This window comes from Acomys minous, assembly GCF_964271855.1.
Source record: "Acomys minous genome assembly, chromosome: 1".
Classification (NCBI taxonomy): Eukaryota; Metazoa; Chordata; class Mammalia; order Rodentia; family Muridae; genus Acomys; species Acomys minous.
The window spans coordinates 32,614,592-32,631,976 of record NC_140483.1 but is presented as its reverse complement, the minus strand read 5'-3'; the positions used below and the strand labels follow the sequence as shown (position 1 = coordinate 32,631,976).

The following is a 17,385-nucleotide window of genomic DNA, read 5'->3' as shown; positions in this document are numbered from 1 at the left end:
ATAGAAACCTTAATTTAAGAAGTCTTTAAGATATGGAAAATGGTTACACCAAGACTCAGAGATGCAGGAATTGTTTAAATGTGTATTAGGAATTCCTAGTGTCAAAGCATATGGACTTAAAAATACAACTCATTTCTAATACAATCATGAGCTTCCAGTTTTCTCCCTTGTAAATTGGACTGTGAATCAGGAGAGCAATTGTTTCAGCCAGGCATTGAAACATATGTGCTCAGCTTTATTAAAAATTCTCCCCTACACAGAAAAAAATAGTTACATTTCTCAAATAACCCTTTTTATAATTTTATACTGCTCACCATACCTAACTTGATCTTGCAATGATGAGCTGACTTTTTCATGGTGAGAAATTTCTCATACACATGACTACAGGATGTCTGTTATGATCAGACAGAAGAAATGGAGGAAGAGAAGTAAGAATTCACAACAGGCAAATAAATATTGTACTGAAAAGATATGCATCTGAGAGAATCACATAAATCTGGAGCGGCATTAAAACTCCATTTTACAAAACAGACAATGCTGGGTTGTTTTGTTTTTCCAATTACCAAATGATGGTACAGGACTGCTGTAGACCAATTGTACCACCCAACAGTTGCTAGGTACAGCTCTGGAAACACTGAAGAGAAACCCTGCCACAGCGGTTGTGGGTATTTAATTTTAACCCTTGGTAGGAAATGAGGAAGGGTTATTTTTCTCTTACTCAGGAAATCAAATAACAAACAGGCCAGACTTCTCAGACTCCCAGAGAAGACCCAGTAGCTGTATGCTGTTTTATAGACACAGTTCAACCACCCCAGGAGAGAAATCTGCAATTTCCCACCCTAGGATTTTTAGGTACTAAATCCCCATTGCCCAAATCTAATTGGCAATCATGTGAGGAGGTTAGAAAGCCAGAAACACACACACACACACACACACACACACACACAGTCTAGATAGATGGCTATTTCTGTTGTAAAATTTAACCCTTTGGGGACATAAATAAGAGAAAAATCACATCAAGTTTTGGGGGTTTCTGCTTCATTGCTGAGCCCAGACAGCCTGAAAAAAATCTGTTTTCTTCCCCTTGCCACAGAGATAATGCTACTGATGGGATCCTGGACTCTGAGAAAAGAGCCTCTATTTCATATAGCCAATTAAGGAGTGGCATGGTCCAGGCTCCAAGGAAGCTTCTCAAAGGTGGCCACCACTCGCCCTCCTTCTCAGTAGAAAGGGCTGAAAGGGAAGAAAGCAGGAGCCCATGAGCCTCCAGAGTGACATGCTTGAAAAGGACTACACAGATTCTCTACAAATTAAGTTCAATGAAAAACAGTCTCACCGCCAGAAGCCGAGGCACAAACAGCCGATGCCCCATGCCCAGAAGTTCCAGCACGCGACATGCATACTCATTCACCAGCTTGCTCCTCTCGTCGTGCATGTCCTGGGACTTTTTGACAGGAGGTGTGAGCTTAGCAGCTGGGGCTGGGCAGGGCACCCCTTCTTCCATGAGCAGTAAATAGGTATCCAGAATGAGAAAGCTGGATCTCTCATCCACAATCCTAAGAACTGCAGAGAGAGGGGAGCCAGGCTACGTCTCCCCAAGAGGATGCACAAGATGGTCTAGGATGGGAACTGTCAGCTAATGTCGCCACAAGAAAAACATTTTGTCTAAATTATCAACTATGCACAAGCTCTGGAGTCAACTGGAGAATGAAATCAAAGGCTGATGTAAATTAAAAAATGGCAAAAGAAATTGAATCCCAGAAAAATGGCCAGGAGCAGAGCAGGAAGAGTTCAGATATATATGTGAAAATGGACAAGCTGCTCAGAGGGCTCTAGCATGTGTGACACAGAGAGAGGGAGGGAGAGAGGGAGGGAAGGAGGGAGGGAGGGAGGAGAGAGAGAGAGAGAGAGAGAGAGAGAGAGAGAGAGAGAGAGAGAGAGAGAGAGAGGAATATATCTGTGTGTAAGCAGGCGGCAGTAGCTGTAGCCAGGAAGCCAGGGCAGTTGTGAAGCTGCAAGGAGAAAAGGATGAGCTCATTGCAATCCGTGATTCCTGACAAGCAGCCCTGCTGCTGTGGCTGTGGCTGCCCCGTTACTGCCGCCACCGCCACCGTGCTGCCTCTAGCTGTGAATCAGTAATGAAGGAAGGGGTAGGAAAGGAAGGGGCGCGAGCCGAGGAGGGGGAGGTAGGTGAATGAGCATGCAGAGTGAGTCTCAGGGGAGAATGCTGTAATAGGAAGCCAATAGCGAGCCATTGGGCAGACACGCTCTCCCCTCCCAGCCCACCCTCAATCAGTGTCGTCTGACAGTTTATGCTGTTGAATCCCAAACCCACAGACAGATGAACTAGCTTTTTCCCAACATGTGATGCTCACAGTGAAATCAGACAGACAGCTAAAAGGCTGACCCTACTCACTCTTGCTTTCTAGCAAAAACAGACAGAAATTTGATCGCATGCCCTGTGTTTAAAGTGGGAAGCTCCAATCCTTGTCATATTACTGAAATCTCCAGACAAGATAGGTGTTAGGGTAAGATGACAGAATGTGAACAGAAGAACACGAACCAGCATTCAGTAAGTGACACACCCTTAAGCTCAAGTGTTTATGAAAAGACTGTGACTTTTTCTAATTGCAGGGTATACAGAAGCAATACTGGGAAGCAATACTACCACTGGGAAGGCTGGCCACATTTATATATATGTAACGCTGAAACACAAACCTTACAGCATAATACTAAGAGTACTATTTAGTAACTATTAAAGTTGAAATTCCCAAACCAAATAAATTTTCATATGCTACAGGACTTGATAAACAGCAGTTTGAAACATCAATTTAATTCTGTTTTATTAGACAAAAAAAAATATAGTTTTGACCATCTCTGATCAAATAAATGCTTCCTCAATAGGCTGCTAATACTAGGAATTAACCACAGTTTAAAATGTACAAATTTCCAAGCTGGGCAGTGGTGATCTACACCTTCAAACCCAGCACTCAGGAGACAGAGATACGCTAATCTCTAAATTTAAGGCCAGCCTAGTCTACATAGTGAGTTCCAGAACAGCCAAGGCTACACAGAGAAACCCTGTCTTGAAAAACAAACAAACATACATACATACATACATACATACATAAATACATACATTTGTAAATCTCTAAGATAAAGTAAATAATCAATTGTACAAAATGAAGGCAAAAACACAAGATCACCTTCAGGATAGTTGCTTAATGACACCCTAACAATGAATAAATCCAAGTATCCCAGCTCCTTATTTTTGTAGTTGGTGTCAAACATTAGTATGTTTATATATGTTTTATCATGGTCAAGAAGTAAGAAAGCCAACAGGGCACCCCAAGTGTTTTCTTTCATTCGTTCATTCGTTCCTTCCTTCCTTCCACCCTCCTTCCCTCCCTTCCTCCCTCTTTTCCTTCCTTCCTTCCTTCCTTCTTTTCCCTTGAGTCAGCATTTTCTACTCTACCAACAAGAGCTGCAAATCTGGAAGTAATCAATAGAAACTTATTTACTGACATATACCCGTAATTCAAATAAAAGAGAGAGAACAATTGTGGTAATGGGATTATAGGGAAACAGGAAGGGACCTATTACTTCCTTTAACAAAATATTGTTTGATTCATTGCCAAATCTCAAGCAAAGAAAATGCAACCAGACAATAACATTCCTCTGGGAATGGTGATGCACACCTATAACCCTAGTACTTGAGAAACAGGAGGATCACAAATTCAAGGAAAGCCTGGGCTACATAGACCTCAACTCAAAAAACAAAGTGCTGAGGATGTAGTACTGTGGCAAAACACTTGCCTGAGATGTTCAAGGCCCTTGTCACATAATCATATATGTATATAACAATAATTAGTGAAAAGAGAAGCCATCAATTTGAAAAACAGGAAGGAGGGGTATATAAGAATGTCTGAAGGGAGGGACAGGAAGTGGGAAATGCTATAATAAAATATACTTTAAAAAATTAAATAATAAAAATACAGATAAAAAACAAAAACTTTTATTAAGTACAATTTTTACTATGAAAAATTATTGATTGGATTCTTATTCTCTCTCTCTCTCTCTCTCTCTCTCTCTCTCTCTCTCTCTCTCTGTGTGTGTGTGTGTGTGTGCGCGCGTGCATACCTGTACTGGACTGCCTAGTATGGGGCACACTGTATTGGAACTAGGAAACTAAGGAAGAAGTTCTGGATCTTTCCTACTCTACAAACACATATGGGGTCAGAGAGTCTCATTTTTACCAGGTCTATGTCATTGTGTCTAAGAAAACATTAAGATAGTGTTCTTGAAGGCAATTGTGAAAAGCACTGTCAGAAACAATCCAGAACATTCTGGCTTTCAGAGGAAGGAAGAAATCAGTGACTTCCTTAGTGTACAGATTTTTTTTCTCAGAAAGAGCGTCTTACATACCCAGGTTGCTCTCGAGCCCTCTCGGCGTGTATGCTGGCCCTGCTCCTTCGTGTTCTAGATGCAGGCTTCCATGCTAGTTTGTCATCATTCACCTAGTCTTTCTCGTAAAGAGTATGGAGATATTTCAACTTCAATGGTTTACTATTAAAGAACTTCAGACATCAATGTTTCCCCCATATAAACTAGACATGATACGCTTTTCCAAAAGGATTCTGGTAAAAAGAACTAAAAGTGAATCAAATCATCGTAGAACTGAATGGTTTGGCTCTGGCATTTATAAAATAAATTTTAAGCAGTAAATGCAGTGATTAAAATATAATATCAGCAAGAAAAGTACTTAAAGTATTTTGGTACATTTGATAACGACTGCATGAGAGTAATTTCTAACAGATGGCCATGGAACTCAGTTCCCAAATTTCCCCCCATGCTGCTCCTCAGCTATGCATGTTCACGCCTTCACTTGCTATATTTTGTCTTTGTATTACTTTCAGTTGTGCTTTCAGACAGAATCTTTGTCAATATAAAACAAAAAACAAAAACAAAGCTATTACAGAACATCACATTCAGTGAAGTGGAAGATTGGATTCTGGGAATTTTTAAAGCAATAGAAGAGCTACAATTATCTCAGTATTTCTTCTATCTTCCAAGCTCACAATATCTTATTTACTGTTCAAGTGAGTCAGTGACAAATCAGAACATTTTCTTAAGAAAAAGATTTGATTTATATATTTGTTCAAAAATTGGAATAACAATTCTGTGTTAACTAGTTCATACTACATCATTCCTCAAGTTTTCTTACATTACTATAAAGGGTTGTTTTTATTCTAAGAAATATCCTCTTTTTAAAAAAGATTTATTTATTTATTTATTATTTATACAGTGCTCTGCCTACATGTGAGCCTGCATACCAGAAAAGGGCACCAGACCTCAGTATAGGTGGTTGGAAGCCACCATGTGGTTGCTGGGAACTGAACTCAGGACCTTTGGAAGAGCAGACAGGGCTCTTAACCACTGAGCCATCTCTCCAGCCCAAGAAATATCCTCTTGATAAGAAGGGAGTTTGGAAAAACCATCCACAGAACAGAAAAACCTTTCTTTATCCACTTAGCTTCTCTGCCTGGAGTTCTGTAAATAAATCTGACCACAGGCAGAACAACAATACAAGTTCAACATCTATGAGGTGCTGATACACGTAGGCCCTGAGAAATAAGGCACTCAAAGGAGTGGCAGCTTCTGGGCCTGCACAGCTTCTTAACAAAGAGCAGTGTTTCTTTAGAGAAATGACAAGGCAAAGGAAAAGCATGTTGAGCTCCCAGGGTGACAAACTGCAGGAAGTATTTGGAGAAACAAATGTAGATTATGATTATTTAGAAGGATTTCCAATCTACTCTGCGCTGTAGGCCATCCACGCCATCTCATCCTCATCCTGATAGTTGCTGTGGGGCTGCTGTGGGGCTGCTGTGGGGAATAGCAGGAGCATCTTCACAGGGGGCATTCTTGCTCTATTTTAAGACAAAAAGTTTGTCTTATGTCTGCCTTTCACATCTAGCTCAAAATAATCCTTATGTCAGAATCATTTTGAGTATGGGACGAACTTCTTTGCACTGAGAAAGGAATAGGGAAAGGGCCAGCAGTGGTCCCAAAGCCATAGAAGTCTTATTTTCTGGTCTGCTGGAAAGCAGGTGGTCAGTGGTGTGAGGGTCTGAATGAAAATGGCCCTATGTAGGCTCATAGGGAGTGGCATTTGAAAGGATTAGGACATGTGGCCTTGTTGGAGTATGTGTGGCCTTTTTGGAGGAAGTGTGTCATTGGGGGCGGGCTTTGAGGTTTCAAAAGCTCAGCCAGCTCAGTGGCTCACCCTCTCTTCCTACTGCCTGCTATGCACATGTAGAACTTTCAGCTCCTTCTCCAGCACCGTGTTCGCCCGCATGCCACCATGCTGCCTGCCATGCTTCCCGCCATGATGACAGCTGACTAAACCCCTGAACTGTACGCCAGCCCCAGGTAAATGCTTTCCTTTGTAAGAGTGGCAGTGTCATGGTGTCATAGCACTAAACCCCTAAGACAATGGTAAGGACCTAATTGAAGTCTTGTACTTGAGAGTGCTCTGTATGAGCCATTCTACTAGGCCATGACTGCCCGGCATGCTCAGGACCTAAAAAGCTTTACATTGTAAAATGAAAAGCATATTTGACTGAATTCACAGGCCTACTATTGTGAACACTAAATTTTAAAAACTGTTAGGTTGCAAAAAAAAAAAAAGTTACATTGTTACTTTGTTGGTTAGAAAGATGGAAAAGCAAATAATCTCCAAATTTCAGGACTTTAAAGTGAAAGAGACATCCAAGGAGGATGATATAATAGGGTTTATCAGACACTAATAAAAGAAAAAGCACACTGTATGCTATAGTATAGGCATGTGTTTGTTGTCTATAATTGATGAAGACGAAAGTAGGCTTGTGAGATTGGCCTAATCCTTGAGCTGTATTAAGAATTAAATATATCTTAAGGAACATAGTAAGGTACTGATTATTACATCATCTTTTAGCTCCATTTATAGCACCACCACTACCATTTTATTGCAGTATAAACCATTAGCCCAGAATCTCATAAATGCTAGTTAAGTCTCTATCAACACAGCCATAGCTCCACTCCTTAATTATATTTACTAGCTATTATGTATATGTAAATTACTTAACCCTCTTCTAGTCTCAATAAAATGGCAACATCACCTACATGGCCAATATGCTCTGCAAATTTATTAAGATACATATATAGGAATTCCTTATAGAGCCTGGCACATGGCAGGTATGCCATACCTAGTAGTTGTCATCATTCTTACCAGGAAGTCATATAAAAGAGAAGAAAATGTATTAAGTGCTGTGTTTATTTGGATGGGGATTAAGAAAGGTAAGGAGAATTCTGAACATATTAACAATAGAAAAAGAGCCACAGAAAGACTGATAAAATATTGGCAAGCTACCTGTACCTCTGCCTCACTCTAAGACACAGATTAAGCACCCACGCTTTTACTATACTAGGGGAAATGAGAGTGCCATAGCACTATTCTCAAGCTATTTCTCTTTCGTTTGACTGCTTTTTAAAAGATAAAATCTTTAAAATTTGAAAATTTCCTAAGATCCAGAAATCAGGTCAAAGATGAAAGACGGCACTCAGAGTAGCACTGACCTCTCAGCACTGTAAAATGGCGTACAACCAGCTCTGTTCTTTCATTCAAGTCATAATTCCACCCAACACCACGTTAACACTTCCGGTGTAGGAAGATAGTCAGAGGCTGCTTCTAGGTATAGGTTATTCAAGTACTTGACAAAAAGGGGAAAATGAAATGTAATGAGATTAAGCTTATAAGTCATCTCACAGGGAAACGAGTCTCATTATTTTACAGTTGTAACTCATATATCAAAGAAATAGAATATAAAATAAAAGATGCACATAATTAACTGGCACTGTGGTAGGTGATTCAACTTACAAAGCTATAGGACTTAGAAGGAGAAAAAGATTACTGAGATATTGTAGACTTGTCTAAGTCTGTGTGTGTGTGTGTGTGTGTGTGTGTGTGTGTGTGTGTGTGCGTGTTTGCTTTGTTTTTCAGGAATCTCTTATCTCTTGTGAGACAGGGAAAAACTGTCAAAGAATGCTGTTATATTGTTATTGTCCTTGCTTGTTTTATACAGAATAAAATGGTCCCCAAAGCGACTTGATAACTCTGAATGGACTTTACAGCATCCCATCTGCCCTACCACTTCTTTTGGTAAGGCACTCAGTTTGTCTCCACTTCTAATAACTGCACTGACAGGTGGCACAGAAGGCAGCTACTATTTGTGTGTGTGTGTGTGTGCGTGTGTACATATATATTATTTTTAAGATATAAATGCTCACACAAAGTTGTAGACAGTTAATGTATACAATTTGATGTATGTGATTGATAGTTTTATGTCAACTTGACAGAAGCTAGGATCACTCTGAAAAAAAGGGAACCTCAACTGAAAAAGTGCCTCCAGAGACTGGCTTGTAGGTAAGACTGTGATATCTTTTCTCCATTAACAATTAGCAATTGATGTGGAAGGGCCCAGCCCGTTGTGGGTGGTGCCATCCTGATGTAGGTGGCCCTGGGTGCTATGAGAAAACAGACTAAGCAAGCCATGAGGAGCAAGCCAGTAAGCAGCACTTTTCTGTGGCATCTATATCAGTTTCTTCCTCCAGGTTCCTGCCCTGTTTGAGTTCTTTTCCTGACTTCCTTAAATAATGGACTACAAAGTGAAACTTTAAAAGAAGTGAATCCTTTCTCCCCATGCTTTTGGTCATGGTGTTTTATCATAGCAATAGAAACCTGAAGGAAGACAATGTACTTAGCAATAAACATGTATCCATGGAACAGTTATCACTCTCAACATCATTAACTTACACATCTCTCAAATTTTCTTCTTGCCCTACTTTGTTTTCAGCTAGAGACTTTAATATACGTTTTAATATCGTAAGGTATTATTTTAGAACAAGAGAGGGTAAGTCTATCCCACACATCTGTGATATTAGCCAAACTGTTTAAAGACAATTTGTTTTCTATGAGTTGACCTTCCCTGATTCTCACGGGGTGTCCTGTAGCTGATGTTGTGACCATTATTCACAACCTTCCCTGATGCCTCAGATACATAGGTGTTTGGATAATGTCTTCTAATACAACGTTGCACACACTGAAAAAATATTCTAGATCTTACAGCAGAGTTGTAAAATATGAGATCTTAGGCACTGGAAGATATGAAGACATAACAACTTATTTGTTCTAGTGATGGAACAACCAGACAACAGATAAGTGATGGTCACAGCCATGACACTTGCAGAAAGTCAAGATCCAAGAGTACATGTGGACAGCAGGGAACTCAGCATCTCCTGCATTGGCTATTTTTCAATTACCTTATAAAGAAACCGTCATATTACAATTATGCTTTACCCCTGTATTTGAAAAGAATTGGTCCAGGACCTGTCACTGCCATCTGCTAAGAAGGAATCTGAGATTCATAGGGCTGGGTGGTAGGAGGGGCCTGAGTGCAGGAGACCCACTGCCTGCCTTGGAATATCACTTTTAAATATAGACTTTTGATGACACAGCACATCTAAATTTTAAGTGACAGACTGTTTCCACGTCAATCAGACATTTCCAGAAGCTATAATCTTGGAAGCTCCGCCAAAGTCCATTCACACAAGAGTTTCTTTCTTGAAGTCATGTTTGTGACATAGGTGTGAAATGGAATGCTATCTCAGGTTTTTCATCATATTTCCTAGGAAGTGTATATAAAGCTCATATTTATTTTCATGGTTGACCAGAAGGCACAAACATATGTTAGAGAGGCTTTTAAAAAATTAAAGTTGATCAGATTAAAGTGATGTCATAGAATCTAGACTAATTAGTGATCTGTGAAGGTAGACTAGAATTTCATTCTTGCTAGCATTTATGTACGTGTTTTGCTACCGTGAAAAATAATGGGTATTGGACTAATCTTGTAAATTGTTAATTGTCTCAACCTTCTCTGGTTCATCTCCAAGTATCCATTAAGCTGGCAAACTATGGTATCTTTCATGCTGCATAGAATGCTAGAGCTAGTTTAACAGCTGTCACAATGAAAAATAATATTTCCTGTAAGGGAGTTATATGGGTCAACTCCTGTATTACAAGTGAATTTGTTTCTGCAAAATGAACATGTCAAGATGGAGCCCTTCATTTTTTAAAGTGGACAAGTCCGAGTTGTAATACAGTGTACAGCCCCTTTATACTCCACTCCATCGCACACATGCATTCGTAGATTTCAGCACTAGCAAAAAACAAAACAAAACAAAACAGTAAGAGTAGAACTGAAGTTTCCTTCATTTGTGTGGTGGTGATTACTCCCTCCCTCTCTCTTGTGAGTACAATGCTTTTCCACATTCAATATTGCCACAGCCTATGCCACATGAGGATAGTACAGATGAGTAAAAGTATATTTGGGTCTTGCCTACTTGGTGGGCTGTTTTACTGATGGCAGTTTCTCCCCCCTGAGCAGGGCTTAATACAGCAATGAGAAACATTAGGAGGATGTTTTGCCACCATGTGTTAAAAGCAAGCAGAGTCCCATCTAAGGGGTCCTTGCTAAGCATGAGCATCGCATCTCTCTGTGCAGTTGGGGGATACTAAATGAGCCTATTAAACAGGCCTTCTCAAAATTTCCTTGGCCAGGCATTCCTTTAATCCCAGCACTTGAGAGGCAGAGACAGGCAAGTTGCTGTGAGTTTGAGGTCAGCCTGGTCTACAAAGTGAGTCTAGGACAGCCAAGGCTACACAGAGAAACCCTGTCTTGAAAAACCAAAAAAAAAAAAAAAACCAAAAAACAAAAAACAACAACAACAACAACAAAAAAAAATCCTTAAATTCACCACTCTTAGTTCATACCTTCTTCTTGGTAACTTTTTCTTTAGCTCCCCATTCTTCACCAAATACAGTATAAGAATGCTTGAGTTTAAGCATTCCTTTGGGTTCTCATTTCCTTGTAAAGGGCCCTTGTGATATAATTCTTATATAACACACATTTGCATGTTTTTCTCATGTTGCTACACTTGACATGGGCTGAGAAACAGTGTTTTCTCTTTTTGAACTTTTCCCGCATGTCCTTGTGCCAAGAATGGTAGCTGCAATTCCAGCAAGCAGGCAAGGCTGAGAATGGAGTATAGGTCTTACTTTTGTTTAAGGGCTCCATTTGGTTTGCAGTATGGCTTAGGCTTGTGTGGAACTAGCTCCAGTGAACTAGTCCACTCAACAGTTGGTCTAGAACTTCAAATTCTCTTGTTTCAGTTTCCTGAGTACTCAGATTCAACTGGACTTGAAAGCCACTGACTTACAGGAAAATCAAGATGTGTCTTTATGGGGCTCCACTCAGGTATAAAGAATGTAATAATTTTGGGTTTGTATTTTAGAGACAGGGTTTCTTGTGTAGCCCTGGCTATCCTAAAACTCACTCTATAGACCAGGCTGACCTCAAACTCAGATCCACCTACTTCTGACTCCTGAGTGCTGGGATTAAAGGCATGTGATACTATAGTCAGCTAAAAAGATATTAAAATATTTTTTTTCAAAAACTTGAGAAGGCCAAATTTTCTAAGAATGACCAGGCCTCTTCTCACATACTGATAGGCTCCCCATAAGGACTCTGACTGCAGATTCCAAGCTAACTGACTTCTGGTGCTAGGACTTCTCACCTAGCAGTGTCACATGCTGGTTTCCATCCCTTTCCCTGCCTCCAACCTGGGAATCAGAGCACCTGGCTATAGGCTCGTGCTGTGAAGCCCCTACTCACCCCATTCTCAAAGAGGTAGAGAAATAGCCTCTGCTTGTGGGCTCTGTTCTCTTCCACGGCCCCATCATGCTGTGTCTGTCTCTGGTGCTGGGCCTCTACTATACTCTGAGCTACTATCATGCTGTGGACCCTCTGTTTGTCTGTACAGTGTCAATAACTCATCTAACAGTCTCCTCATGTCTCAGTAATCCATCTTATCTTACATCCTCGTGAACCTCCTGTTCCATCCAAAACTACACAATCAAACGTCATAATGGTCTGTAAGGTAATCTAGGACCATTGATGCGCTTGACAGAGCATTAAACTGTTCTTAAGTGATTGTTTGTTTCTTGCCTTGATGTCATCTTTCCCATTGTACATTAAATGATGGTGGAAATACAAATAAGAAGTTCCAAGTTCAAAATCAGTGTCAGCCCAGCCCCACAAGCCTTTCAATAGGTTTCTTCATACCTAGCAAATGTACACTAAACTGATGAATAACAGAATATCATATAATAGTCACCCATGAGCTTTCTAACTATTTTATTTAAATTTGTCAAGCAAGATAAATAGTAAAATAAGTATATACTTTTTTAATGAAAGGATACTATGGTGAGAGAAAGAATTAAAAGGGAGAGGGGGAAGCCTTCCTATTCATTGTATAAGGTCAGCATACCAGGTACCCAAACCAGATAAGAATATGACAAAAAAGAAAAAGAGACAATCATCTTCGCTGAATATAGATGCAAAAATTCTCAAGAAAATACTATTAAATAAGTATCAGTAGATGCAATTGCATCTAAAAGAGATTATACATAATCATGAAGTTGATTTATGCCAGTGTGTAAATATTTGTCAATAAATACGTGTAGAGAAACATTATAGCAACACAATGAAGGATGAAAGTCATCATGATCTCAAGACACAAAAAAGCATTTGATAAATTTTAATAATGTTTCATAATAAACACTTTCTAAAAATTCAGCACAGAAAGAATATACCTCAACACAATATGAGCTATCTATGATAAACTCATAACTTACATCATTTAAATTGGAAGAGGATATTGACGTTCTAAGATCAAGAACAAGACACAGATACCAATGAAAACATGAATATCTTTATAAAGAAACAAACAGGAACTTCTTATGTCTCAACATAAGAAAAAAGTCAACTAAAGCTATAGCAAAGATTTATATGTAGCAGTAGAAACTTTGAAATCCCCCAAGGGGGAAAAGGAGGAAATGCTTTAGGACATTGGTCTAGACAAAGACTTTTTTATACATGGCCTCATATGTAAGCAACAAGACAAGAAACTGACAAAGGATAGCCTATCAATTTAAAATGCTTCTGAACAACAAAAGAAACAACTGAGAGAGAAAGGCAAACATAAGAATGAAAAAATATTTTGACTATCTGACAGGGATTAATATCCAGATTACATAGAGAATACATATAACCCAATATCAATAAAGCCAAATAATTCAACTAAAATTGGGCAAATGACAGAAATAAACATTTATCATAAAAACATATACAAATAGCCAAAGAAATAGGGAAAAGTTGAAGATCATTACTTATTGGGGAAATATAAATCAGGCCATAATAAGATGCTGCCTCACCAGTTAAAATGACAACTATGAAACACACAAAAATAAACAGTGGTTAAGAGTGCTTGCTGTTCTTGCAGAGGACTGGAATGCCTATCTCAATACTCACGCTGGGTGGCTCCCCGCTGCCTGTACCACCAGTTCTGTCTGAAACCCCCTTCTAGCCTTCAAATGGAACTATACTCATGCACACTCACCTCCAGATATAGAGTATAAAAATAAAAATAAATCACTTAAAAATTTAACAAATGCTGGCACAGCTGTGGGGAAAGTGGAGCTCTTATACACTGTTGGCAGAAATGTAAATCTCTGTGTCCATTATGGAAAACAGGGTCTCAAACAAAACAAAACAAAAATCCAAAACCTAAAAATAGACCTAACATTTGATCCACTACTCATACATAGGCAAGGGAACAGAAATCTGTATGCAGAAGAGACATCTGCATTACAATGTTTTGTGTAGAAATAACTATTCACAATAGCCAAAGATTACATCAACCTAAGTGTATCAAATCATGAATGTATAAAGGAAATTTCTACATCTCCCTCTCTCTTTCTCCAGAATATTATTTGGCCCTAAAAAACCAAAATTCTGTCATCTACAGCAATGTGACTGAAGTGCTAGAGGGTATGAAGGAAGCCAAGCATGGAGGGACAGATGCCACATGTCCTCATGTACATACAGAAGCCAAAATGTTATTCTCCAAAAAGTCGAGAATAGAACAGTGGGGCCAAAAGCTAGGCCTAGGGGCATATGCAAGCTTGTAACTCCAACATTTGGGAGAAGAAGGTGAGTGGATTAGGAGTTTAAGGCCAGTCATCTGGGACTCATAAACACACACACGCACACAAATAATATGAAGCCTGTCTTTAAAGGAAATACTTAAGCTTCAGACATCTAAAATTTCTTTGAGTTCAGGGTTCCCATAGGCATAAGGATATTAATAAATTCATGTTCTTATCCTGATAATTGTTTGTTTATTTCAACAGACTCAGTGAATTTCCCTACAGTCTTAAAGTTCAGTAAGTGCTCTCTCCAGAGCAGCATAGCTGTGGTGTGCTTGTGGCTTGTCCCGGGAAGATTCATGTGCTGACAGTCTCCAGCCAGCGCTGAAACGGTGGAACACTTAAGAGGGGAGACATAACTGGGTCCTGGGGCTCCAGGCTCAGCAAGATTGAGATTGGTCCTGTGGAGTGAGCTGTGGCTCCCCTAGGCTGATGGGATGACTCCTGGGAAGGGTACGCAGTCACCTCAGCGCATGCTCCTCTATCTACGTCCCATCTTCACCTGGCTGGTCCCCTTTCTACTTTTCTGTTCTGTTGTGACCCAGCCAGGGCACCCTCTCCAGAAGGCTTTCCCTATGGTTTTTTGAACCCTTGAATTAATCCTAGTTTCAAATTACTCAGTGTTAGACACTGTGCTACAGTAATGCAGATGGACTAGGACATCCTTCATTTCTCTTTCCCCCAGCCTTCCAAACCATTTACAAGTCTTGAAAAATTCATACTTTCAACAAGTATCTTTGAATCTGCCTTCTTTTTCCATATTTATTACCTTAGCTGATGCTAGCCTTATTTTCTGTTTGGTGTGCTGCAATAACATTTTAAGCAGAGTCCATGTTTCTATGGTCAGCCCCTTCATCTACATCCTATACACCAGCACTCCTCAGTGAAAATGATGTCCGAAAACCAAAATCTCAAGGCAAACTACTTGCTTAAAACTTATAACGGCTTCCTGCTGAACCCCAGTGCACATGCCATACTTTGCTTTTATGCTCTTACGGACTTGGCTTCTGCCACAATTCTTCCTCCCTAACTCCTACTAGGTCGCTCAATTCCAACCACACTGGCCTCCTTGGACATATAAAACTTATTATTGCCTTCATCTTTAGAGTACCATTTAGCTTCGATGTTGCTTGGCTGACAGAGGCCTTCTCTTACTGACTGGAGGATGGCAACCCAGTAAATTTATTTGGATTAGTTCACAACATCCATCACTGCCCTCTTCTATCTTCTATATTTGCTCTCTGCCTATGGAATACTGGGTTATCTGTTCAGGTCACAGTAGAAAGAACAGGCAGCTTTTAAATCATTACCTGAGAAGATAATGGAAGAAAAGAACATATAAAGAAGACTTTTGCCTTAGCAAATTCTACTTGCTCAGTTATTTTACTTTTAAAATATTACAATTTCACACAGCCTTTGAACTCTTTTATTTTGGTAAGCAAGAATCAACTAAAATGGCCCCTTGACATTTACAGATTTAGTATTTTTTGCTCTACTCTCCCTCAGAGACTCCTCCACAGGAAAACGAGAGAGAAACCTGGCGGTCTGCTCAGGAATGAAATGAGTTACTTCAATGTAAAGATGGTGGGTGTGCTTCACTTAGTTTCTGCTCTTTGCAATTAGTAAGTTTTCTTATAGCAAGGCAGTTACTTGTTTTAATTTCATAAATAAACAGTAAAAAAATGCGTAGAAGTATAAAAACCCAGGAAACTTAAAGACATTTTGAACTGTACCCTTCTTGAATCCTGTTTTCCTCCCTGGAATCCATGTTTACCCATACACCTAAGTTAACTAATCTAAGCCAGTTAAGTGCAGTGATTCCTTGAGAATGTAATAACCGATACCAAAACGCACATTTCCCAATAGGCTATTAGTAACTTGTAACCACCATAAGGGCTGGCCCGGAAAAAGGAAAAGACAGTTTTAGACATGGAAATTGCTGAGTCACTGTGGGTTTTGGTACAGAACAGAAAGGTTTCTAAACTAAACAATAAAGTTACCATCATGTTGCTGTTTAAAGTGTTTTGTGAGCTTTGGATAATACATGCTATATATAACTGTCAATTAATTTAGGAAAGAGAAGGAAATTAGCTACACAAAACACTGAGAAACAGCTCTTGGACCAAGATAGTAAGAGAGGAATAAAGGAACTCAAGAGTTTGGTAGTCTGGATCAGCACCATTCCTTCAGAGCCTGTGTGTTAAGAGCCTGCTCCTTGCAGCTCTTGTGACAATGGAGCCTAGTGAGAGGTCTCTTTCAGTCACTGAGTAATGAACGACCTGGAAGGGGTATGGAGATCTCAGTCCCTGCTCTTTCTCCCCTTTGCATCCTGGCCACCAACTTTACTACTAAGCCACACAGCCCTGCTAGGATCTATAGAGCATTCTGCTGGATATAAGGCTGTGGGGCTTCACAGCATCTGCCACCACTGCATGGACAGGGAGAGCACATGAGTACAGGAAAGAACTTCTGTTTTGTCTCTTTAACTTGTAGTTGCCTATATAGAATAAAATACCCCCTCCTCTCCCCTGGGTTCTTCATCTAGCATAGTATCTACCACTACTCCCGGTGCCAGGCGGCTGCACAGAACACTCATCCTCACAGGGTTCTCCAACCTACTCGCTACCCATCCTCCTGGCTCTTCGTGGCCACAGATTGTTAGCTCTCTTCTTCATCATAGTTTTTTTCTTTTGAAGCCACATGGCATTTGGGTTGGGGATAATTCTTTACATATTTTAATTTTCTTTTCTTTTAAAAAAAAATTATTTACTTATTATGTACACAAAGTTCCCCCTGCATGTGTGCCACTGTCGGCCAGAAGAGGGCATCAGATCTCATTATAGATGGCTGTAAGCCACCACGTGGTTGCTGGGAACTAAAATCAGGATCTCTGGAAGAGCAGCCAGTGCTTTTAACCTCTGAGCCATCTCGCCATACCTTGATTCTTTTTTATGTAGTTACTTTGTTTCTGTTTCATTTTTATCTACCATCTATCCATCCATCTATCTACTATCTATCTATCCATCTATCCATCTATCTATCTACTATCTATCTATCTATCTACGTATCTATCATCTACCTACTAAGCTACCCATCTATCATCTATTGATTATTTTGAGACAGGGACTGACTACGTAGCTCTGGCTGGCCTAGAACTCACTATGTGGAGAGTCTGACCTCAATCTTACAGAGATCCACCTGCGTCTGCTGTCAAGTGCAGATTAAAACTATGTGCCACCATG

The 17,385-nt window shown here is 39.8% G+C and overlaps 1 protein-coding gene across 3 annotated transcripts in view; it reads right to left on the bottom strand.

The window, feature by feature from the left end:
• The window catches only part of RABGAP1L (RAB GTPase activating protein 1 like), a 573,647-nt gene that overhangs the window by 122,971 nt on the left and 433,291 nt on the right, over nt 1-17,385 (bottom strand). The window contains exon 1 of one of the 3 annotated variants that reach the window (XM_084782441.1): nt 1,337-1,857. The exons of the other annotated variants lie outside the window; for them this stretch is intronic. Within the exon in view, the coding sequence (XP_084638567.1) occupies nt 1,337-1,504 (168 nt within the window). The 5' untranslated portion in view covers nt 1,505-1,857. Of the gene's footprint in view, nt 1-1,336; nt 1,858-17,385 lie in introns of those variants that run through there. 3 annotated transcript variants of the gene reach the window in all.